Source organism: Seriola aureovittata, chromosome 5 (genome assembly GCF_021018895.1).
Source record: "Seriola aureovittata isolate HTS-2021-v1 ecotype China chromosome 5, ASM2101889v1, whole genome shotgun sequence".
NCBI classification, from domain to species: Eukaryota; Metazoa; Chordata; class Actinopteri; order Carangiformes; family Carangidae; genus Seriola; species Seriola aureovittata.
Genome location: NC_079368.1, coordinates 23,841,956 through 23,850,745, shown reverse-complemented (window position 1 = coordinate 23,850,745; position 8,790 = coordinate 23,841,956). Strand labels below are relative to the sequence as shown.

Here is an 8,790-nt window from a genome sequence, read left to right as displayed (position 1 = left end):
TTTCACTTGTTCATTGATAACAGCTGTGGGAGGGGCGGAGTCGCCGCGGCCCCTCCTCGTTTTCCACCGGAGACAAACGTCAGATGCGGAAGAAACCATATATGGCCTACCCGGCACTCCTGATATGGACATTGACGTCAAACCTGATTTTCCTACCGCGCACGTGGTCATATGGGGTTATCCCGTGTTTTTGTGTTGAATGACGTTATGCTGAGACGCGCCCCCCCCCCGCCCCCCCGCCTCCCCGCCTCCCCGCCTGAACAAACAGCTCTTAGAGGAAAAGGGTGAAGGCTGAATTTTGTTATTTGGGTTAGATTAAATCTGAGCTTCTCTGGGCCACTGCATAGCTGCGTGTGTTTTCTGGCCCCCTGCACACAAAGTAACTCTTGCCCTAAATGTTTTCTCTCTGTTTTCAGCATGTTGTCATTGACCTCAGGGAAAAAGTAAAACGTTGCAATGATGAAATGTCAGAACAGACTTAATTTGCTCTATTTTTGCTCTGCTGGGAAATCAAACGCATCTGCATCTTTTTCTCTTCCATGATATTGCAACCTATTATACTGCAAAATGAATAAGCAAAATCTCAGAAAACAGCACACTGGTTATATCAAATGCACAGATAGATCTATTGTTTCTGCTTATTTTACACACATATATATATATGCATGTATAGTATGTGTCATGGCTACATGGCTTTACCACACACCAATAATTCAAACTGAATAACTATGGAAAAAAGTCATTTATATCTTTTCTTCATGCCATCTTGATACCAAATCGGAATCAACTGCTCAGCATTTTTATACCTGCCACAGAGCATGACTGGATGCTAATTATACCATGCAGTGCGGTGTGGAAGCATCTGCATTCATTATGTTTCTTATTCATTATGTTTATTCAGGTTTTTCCTTTAATTTGTATCCCGCCTGTATATCAGACTTTGGCTACACAGATAAAACATGTTTATGGGAACAGTTTATTATTCGTTTTGGACTTTTCATGGGATTGTTGACAAAAATAAAAATATAAAATATTCCCATACTTACTAATATCCTTTAAGAAGATTACTGATCAAGTACTGTGCTCAACAAGAAAAGCCAGAATTTAGAGGGTAACCTTGTGCCCTCGGTTCAGCAAACAGGATATTCCATTAAGTTTGTTGTAATCCTCTTTTCCCTGAAGGCAATTTGGTCGAAATGAAATGATGGTCACCATTCACTATTAAACTCAAAAGTCCATTAAGCTTTCCATTAATAATGCTAAATATGAGAGATTACACATTATAATGTACTTTGTAAGTCAATAATGAATTGGACACAGTTGGTACAGTGTATCAACAGTCAGGATGCCTTGTTGTCTCTTACCTGATGACCTTTAAGTCCCTCAAAACCTGTTTTCTCGGTTTCTTGCTATAAGAGCTACATTAATCCCACATTTTCTATACTAGTTTATGAATATCTGGAGTAAAATGCGATGACAGTTGTGGGTGTGGATGAAGAGTGTCGTCCACTGTCTGCTATCAGTCAAATATGATCACACCCACACTTTCCTGAATTTGATTCCTGCTTATTTGATTGTGACTATATCATTTCACAGAGCGTCAACACCAGTGATTCTAACCGAGCAGGATGTCGTAGACGTCTTTCCCCCGCTGTATACAGGCCTTGTTACAAACAGGGAAATACATGTATTCATTATGTGCGGTGTGGGATAGTTTTTAACATAAGGTGCAATCTGACATCTTTGTTTTCATTTCCTCATAACCCACATTCAGATCACTCTGCCTTCCCACAAACGTCTCCCACTCAAACCTCTGACTCCATTTTCTTCATCTTCCCACTTCCCCCCTCCCCCTCCCTCACCGCTGCCTGCTGGTCCCTCAGCAGCAATCCCACTGTGTCCCGCTCTCTCCCTGCTGAGGCTGCAATTTCAGTCCACAGTAGCACACACACACACACACAAGAGCGCACACACACACATTTCGGCACACAGTTCATCATGGCTGTCAGCAGAGCCGCTGAGCATGCATTTACTGTAGCCTTAACCTGCACTTTAGGCTTGAACACACACATATATAAACCCACAGTGAAGTGATGAGGTCTGTTGTGTTGGAAGGGTGTGACGTGAGTGTGAGGGTGTCTTAAAGAATGTTTTCTCTCTCCTCTCTCGCCCCCATCTCAGCAGCCTGACAGGAAGCAAGCACCGCACATGCATCCTGTCACCATCCATGAAGGCCTCAGCCTCCACACACACACACACCCCCTCACGTTACATCATCACAACCTTTGTTACATTTGTCATAGCTCATGACCCGACGTGACTACCTGTGATTCAAACATTTTGTAAGAAATTACCCCAAAAAGCCTGAGCAGTTATCAATGATTTCAGAGGTAAGGTAGTTCTTTAATTCCTGGATGTGGTGACTCATACACAACAAATCACTCGCTTTCATTTTCATTTGGTTTCATTGTACAGAATGTGGTTTAGATCTCTTCGATATGAAAAGTACCTTAGATCCTTCTGTTATGATTTGGCACTATACAAATAAAATAAATAAAACTTGGCTTGAGTCAAATGAATTTGAATTTCAGTGAGCAGAAACATGCAGAGTGAGCGACAGACTTGTAGACTTGATGACGAGGAGATCATGCCAGAACTTGTTTAAATAGAGGTGGCTATTTTTGAAACAGAAGCGGCTTATGTCATCAAAATGTAAAGAGAGCACAGACAGAGGGAAAGAAATGATTTGTCTGGTGATGGTGTGGTAAGAACACAGTGACTTCACAATCATAAGAACATTACCAGTAATGCAAAAAAAACCAAACTTGCCCTTACTCAGCCTCTCTGAATGAATGTATGAGTAAATAAACATTAAAAAGAAGCCCTGATGAAAACATCTGCCGCTAGCTTTTACCCCTCCACGTCAACCCCCTCCTCCCACAGGGGGATTATCCTGGATTAATTGGATGGCTGGGGCTATTAATCTCAGAAAAACACTGTAATCCGGGAGATTTACCTCATCCCAGATTCCTCTCATAAATGCCCACGTGACAACGCCATCTCCCCATTCAGGGCGAACGTGTCCCTACTGGGGTCAGATCATTGCTGTTTTATGGCGAGCTGGTGCTTAATGTTACGGGAAGTTGAGGGGTATCTGGGGGATTTTTGGTCTGGTTGTGAGTATTGTGTACTTTGGGTAAATTACAGCTCCAACTTTCTGTTTTATGACTGAGTCATGATGTACACGTTTTTTTTAGATAAACCATATGCTTACAGAAACCCCAGCCTCATTAAGCCACATGTATTCTCACTTCCACTTCATTTGTAGACACGACACGACATTTTCGTGCTGGGAAATTTATTAAACGACAGGACAAAATACACAACCTGAAGTGAGTAAAACATCCCTGCCATTAAAGTGTGTGTTTACTGTTTACAGTATCTTCATCGCACTTCTTCCGTCCTCCTCCTTCTCATCTCTTCCGCTGCTCGCCGCTGATTCATCATCACTCTACAAAAAAGTTCACTAATACAATAACCCTCTCCTTAAATCACAGGTAAACACAAAAATACACTGCTCATTGCTTGTCCTCCAAGTATGTTTAAAAGTAAGTAAGAACCTGTTGATTTTTGCTGTTAGGTGGCTGAGATAACTTCCTGGAAGAAGTGTCGCTACTTTCAGAGAAAACAACTTAATGCTGCACTCAGTTTAACTATAAATAATGAACCTATTTAAATATCTATTGTAGTTTCATAGGACATACACCTCAGCCTCATAAATCACAATTCAATCCTCAGACTACATGACAACTTTCTTTGTCTTGCATCGACCTCTCTTTCTCCCCTCCCACCCACTTACTTGCCGCTCACCTCAGGACAACTGTGAGGCCTACGCTCGCCGCCAGACTCAGAGCAGTAACCATGGCGATGACTGGCACCAGCAGGGCCTCAGGAGTTTGGAAAGGTGAGTACTTGTCTCCATGAGGCAGAGAGGGCAGAGTGACGAGGGGTCGGTGAGTTTGGTCAGGCAAAGGGGAGACTGTGGGGAAGGAGGATGGAAATAACAGAGATCTGTTAATAGAACTGTAGAGTGTTTTTTGTGTATAGGAAAAATATATAAGGATTCTGGGGATTTATTTTGTTAATTAAGCATTAGGTACTAGTTGGGAGACTGAAACCACTTTTTAAAAATAGTTTTCAAGCATCCTCTGGTTGACAGTTTCATTTACAGTACATATGGCACATTTCAGTGAGGGAAAACCAAATGTGCCTTTTATTAGAATCCATACACAGATAGGGAACATGTATAGAAGAATACACTAAATAAAATCCAAGGAAGCCAAAAGAGCATCAAAAGTAAAGAGCAAAAAAAAAAAAAAAAAACACCCACTGTCTTAAAAAAAAAAAAAAGACACACCCTGCATCCACCCAACATATACAAACCACAGACACAGTCACTCACATCCACAGTAACTGATTATAAGCCTTACTATGAATATCTAGTGAGATAATCTCTTTGAAAATGAAGCGCTGCGTTTTAATTTTGCTTCCTGGATATCCTTCAATATCCCCATGGACTTGATAAATAAAATTTAAGAGCAACTGCACTAGAATATGTAGACTGAGACATCTTTCTAAAAATAGTTTTGACAATTTTTTTGGCGTGTCTGTTCTCTTTTATGGCAGCTGTTCAAACATGCGAAATTAACTCAGACGTGCCCTTTCAGAGCTGAATTATCTGACAATTTCTCAGTGATGACGTGTCTCAGAGCTGTGACTTTACCAGTGAGCAGGAAGGTCACTCGGTAGAAGACGGTTCCATCTTGGCGCCGCAGAGAGCAGCGATATGTTCCTTGTTCATCCACATGCAGCTGATTTAAGACCACAGATGAGTCGTCTGTCACTACCACGGCTTTGAAATCACTCTCATCCAGCTGCATGTACAAATTAGGAAGTGATACTTGGTGGGTGATATAGCTAGCAGACAGTCAACCTACATATTCACGAGTGGAGCTAAATAAAGGACATAACGTAATACATGGGAATCAGGAAGTATGCAAAGTGGTTAAAAAGTGATACATTTGGAATTCAATTTCTACATGCAGTAGTTACATCATACTACTGCATGTCATTAACTTTGTATTCCTGTAGTTTGTGCTTCTCCTCTCTGTCTCTCTGTGTCTGTCTTCATTCTGCAGGATCCAGATCTGCCACGACAGTGCTCATTATATTATCATTAACATTTTTATTATTAGTAGTTGTATTACTATTAATTGCTGACCCCCTCCCATCCATTTCTCTCCTTTCAACCCAACTAGTCGACATTGCTGCCCCGGCCCGGGGCTGATTCTGTTGGAGGGAGTTTTCCCTTTCTGCTGTCGCCAAGTGCTTGCTCATTGTGGGAACTGTGGGGTTTCTCTCTATAAACATTGAAAGTAAAACTGTAAAACTGTAAAGTGCCTTAAGATGTTGTGATTTGGCGCTATGCTAATAAAACTGAATTGAACTGAAGTGGTTTAAAAGTGGTAAGCTGCTACTTATATTTCCGTTTTGGCTGTCATTTGAGAAGGAGACAGTAATGGTGGAGAGACCTTTTTAGATCCTGGGACTCCAGGGGCCCAGGAGTAGTGGTATTCTGGTTTTCCCAACAGAAGACGATGCCATGGAAGAAAACAGTTCAACACTGCCTGGCCTCCCTCCTCAGCTTGCACCGGGTACACTGGAGATAGTGTCAGAGGGGGGAGGGAGAGAGAGAGAGAGAGAGAGAGAGAGAGAGAGAGAGAGAGAGAGAGGAGAGAGAGAGAGAGAGAGATGCTTCATTCATTTGCATCTGGATTACTTGAATAATCTTCTTCATTAGCCCCGCACATGGGCAGGCAGCAGCAGTGCCTCCTCGCTTAAGAACACATTTACACACCCGTGACAGCACGAGCCCATGTACTCTGAGGAACGGAGCATAGGTGCGACCCCCACCCACCCACCCACCCAACAACAACATGAACGCACAAAAAGACATAAAAATATACCACCGCAGTCCTGCTGGCCAGAGGGTGAGTGACAGACGTATGTCTTGTAGCGGCAAGAGAAGCAATCCATTACTCTTCGATTCAGAAGCCCTGAGAAACACACACACACACACACACATGCATACACACGTGTCCTGTAAACACGCACTCTATATACAGTACAGTATGTCTTTCTACAAGGATTTACAGCAACACAGATGGAAGAACTGGACAGAACAAACTTACCACACTTGTTGGGGCACAATCCTGAGGGAGAGACAAACAAATGATCTGAAACTAATTCATCTTGTACTTGGCAATGACTTATACAAAGTGCCCTGCCTCATACTGTGCAGAACACTCACTGTTATTCATGCCAATTACCATCATGGATGAAGGCATCCAAGTGTTTCTCCAATATCCTCCTGCCCTTCTCCATGATCTGAATGGCTTCATGTGTTACAGATCCTTTAAAAAGAAAACAAGTTTAGTCTTAAAAATCTGGTGGACATTGAGTTTGTCTTGATTAATGTGTCACTTGTAAATACATTTGGTGATGACACGATGGAATAATCACAGATGTTTTGCTACAGTCTTTGTTCCAGGTTTCCAACTACGTGTATCCTTTTGGAACAAATGGTTAAGATGAATGATGTTTCTCTGTTTCTCACCAGTGTGCGGGGTTTTCAGAAATCGATTAAACTCACTCTGGTACTCAGTTCTGGCTCTGTACAGAGTGGTGGGATCTGAGAAACGGGAAACAGTTAGTCATCTTTTACTGATTATATTAATTTTACACTTTAAGCATCTCACTCAGACTTTTATCCAGAACATTTCAATCTCCACGTCATAAAATAACCCTTAGTGGCATGAAAATATTTTAGAAAAATGTAATGAAAATAGGAGACAAACTATGAGATATAAGTTGCTTTATGTGAAATATCAGCATATTCCACATTCATATACTGTATGTCTTATTGTGCTTAACCAGGCTCACCAATGATGCCCTTTCGTTCCCGGCTGGTCTCTTTGTAGGTCTCATAAGCGTGGTCACAAATCTTTTTCACTTCAATCTGGTCGACCACAGTGGGAGCAGACAGGACTAAGTCTTCATGTAGGAGCCTGACCCTGCGGTCACACTGCAGACAGACCTTGACTGCAGGGACACAGCAAAGCAGGGACACCAACATCAGCAGCATCTCCCCTCTGCAACATGAACTTCCCGAGGATGAGTCACTTTAGTTCTTGTGATTTTTCGGTCACTGCAGGCTCTGAAACAGAGTTGCCAAATATTATTTCTGCTACGCACACCGCTATTAAGTTACTGCAACCATTATCACCACTCCTACAGCTGCTCTCGCAGTAAGTGGTACTTTTACGGTTAGTACTGCACACAAATGCTAGTGTTACACCCATTACTTCTGTTTCTACTTTTACCGTTACGCTACAATTTCCATTGCCACATAACCCGTAAGTGAAAAAAATTACTGTTGGATCGATGATGGCCTCATGTTTTCTGGGACTAGGTTACAGTATAGTATAGTATAGTATAGTATAGTATATATAAATCCTTTAGAGTTTTCTGTCAGTGTTTTTGAGATTTTTGAGTTTAATTTAACATAATTTTATTAAGGAATATTGACATGTTGAGGGCTGAAACTAACAAAGTATTTTTATCATTGATTAATCAGCCTTTTATTCTTCTGATCAGTCATTCAATTTGTAAAAAAAAAAAAAGTAAAAAAAATGCCTTCACAATTTCCCATGGTGATCTATTCAGATTGCTTGTTCTGTCCAGTTAAGAGCGGAATACTCAACTATATTCAGTTTACTGTCACATAACACAAAGAAAATCATCATCTCCTCACGAGTGAAAAACTGAAAGTAGTGAACATTTGGCATTTTTGAGAGAAAAAGTAAGCAATTAATTGGTTATCAATGTAGTTTCTGTAAATACTTTCAATCAACTAATCAACATCTTATTAATGACTGCTGAGTTGCATACTCCCCAACAAAATTGCAGTTATGAAATCACCAAAATGAAATGGCATGTAGTGAATCTGGGCCTCTTGATGGTCTGGGGCACTGAGGCAGCTGCACACAAGGAAATCCAGCATTAACAGCACCTACCTGGCCTTCTCTTGTCTGCCTCTGAAATTATACTTTTCTGTTTTAACCTCTGTTGCTGCTTAATGCTACTACATGTACAACTAGCATAATGTCACTGGAACTTGCTATAGCTTCTGCATATAATTGCAACAGATACAGGTTAACTCAGTCATTGGTGCTTCCATCACTATCATTGCTAATTAAATGACCTAAGAAGATAAACAAGGACGAAAAACAGAAGAGTACTTTTTTTTTAGCAATAGCATGCTCTTTCATTGTGTCATTTATAGCTTGTTGCTGTCACCCAGTGGTGGAAAGCATGTCACAGTCACAATAACATTATTATTTGCTATGATCTCACCCCTGTAGTTTGTTCAGGACAAGCTGTGCAATGTTGCTCCTGTGCCAGCTGATCTGGCAACACGGCGTATTCCAGCCAGATTCTACTAGATTGCTATTTACAAACCGCAAGAAAACTGCCTGGTCACCCTTCAAGGTAATCAAAAACAAACAGTTACTATTTACAAAAATGGGGCTATATATTCATATATTCACGGCATTTTGTAGTTAGATGAAAACCGAAAAAACAGAATACTACGAATTATTTTTGATACTTGAATGGTTTCCATGGAAAACGGTAGCTAAGATAAAGAAAATATATACGTTAATTTAAATA

At 41.0% G+C, this 8,790-nt stretch overlaps 1 protein-coding gene across 2 annotated transcripts; it reads right to left on the bottom strand.

The window, feature by feature from the left end:
• Positions 1–2,417: 2,417 nt before the first annotated feature.
• Positions 2,418–8,787, bottom strand: LOC130169921 (izumo sperm-egg fusion protein 1). Of its 2 annotated transcripts, none has more exons than XM_056376977.1 (10): positions 8,476–8,787; positions 7,003–7,276; positions 6,677–6,751; positions 6,390–6,473; positions 6,252–6,272; positions 6,027–6,116; positions 5,592–5,719; positions 4,784–4,934; positions 3,871–4,039; positions 2,418–3,511 (listed from the first exon to the last, which is right to left on the bottom strand). In XM_056376977.1, exons 2-10 carry the CDS (start codon positions 7,202–7,204, stop codon positions 3,445–3,447), a joined length of 987 nt encoding a protein of 328 aa, XP_056232952.1. In that variant the 5' UTR covers positions 7,205–7,276; positions 8,476–8,787; the 3' UTR covers positions 2,418–3,444. The 2 variants fall into 2 exon arrangements, with proteins under 2 accessions (XP_056232952.1, XP_056232953.1); XM_056376978.1 differs by having other exon boundaries at positions 3,438–3,511; positions 3,860–4,039.
• Between the last annotated feature and the right edge of the window lie 3 nt (positions 8,788–8,790).

What these genes read in the sequence shown, in the direction of transcription:
- LOC130169921 (XM_056376977.1), bottom strand. Translation starts at nt 7,204, where the DNA reads ATGCTGCTGATGTTGGTGTCCCTGCTTTGCTGTGTCCCTGCAGTCAAG. An exon ending in GGAACGAAAGGGCATCATTG is followed by an intron (nt 6,752 to 7,002) that starts GTGAGCCTGGTT and finishes CCCGTTTCTCAG; the next exon opens with ATCCCACCACTCTGTACAGA. An exon ending in GAGTCCCAGGATCTAAAAAG is followed by an intron (nt 4,935 to 5,591) that starts GTCTCTCCACCA and finishes TTGTACATGCAG; the next exon opens with CTGGATGAGAGTGATTTCAA.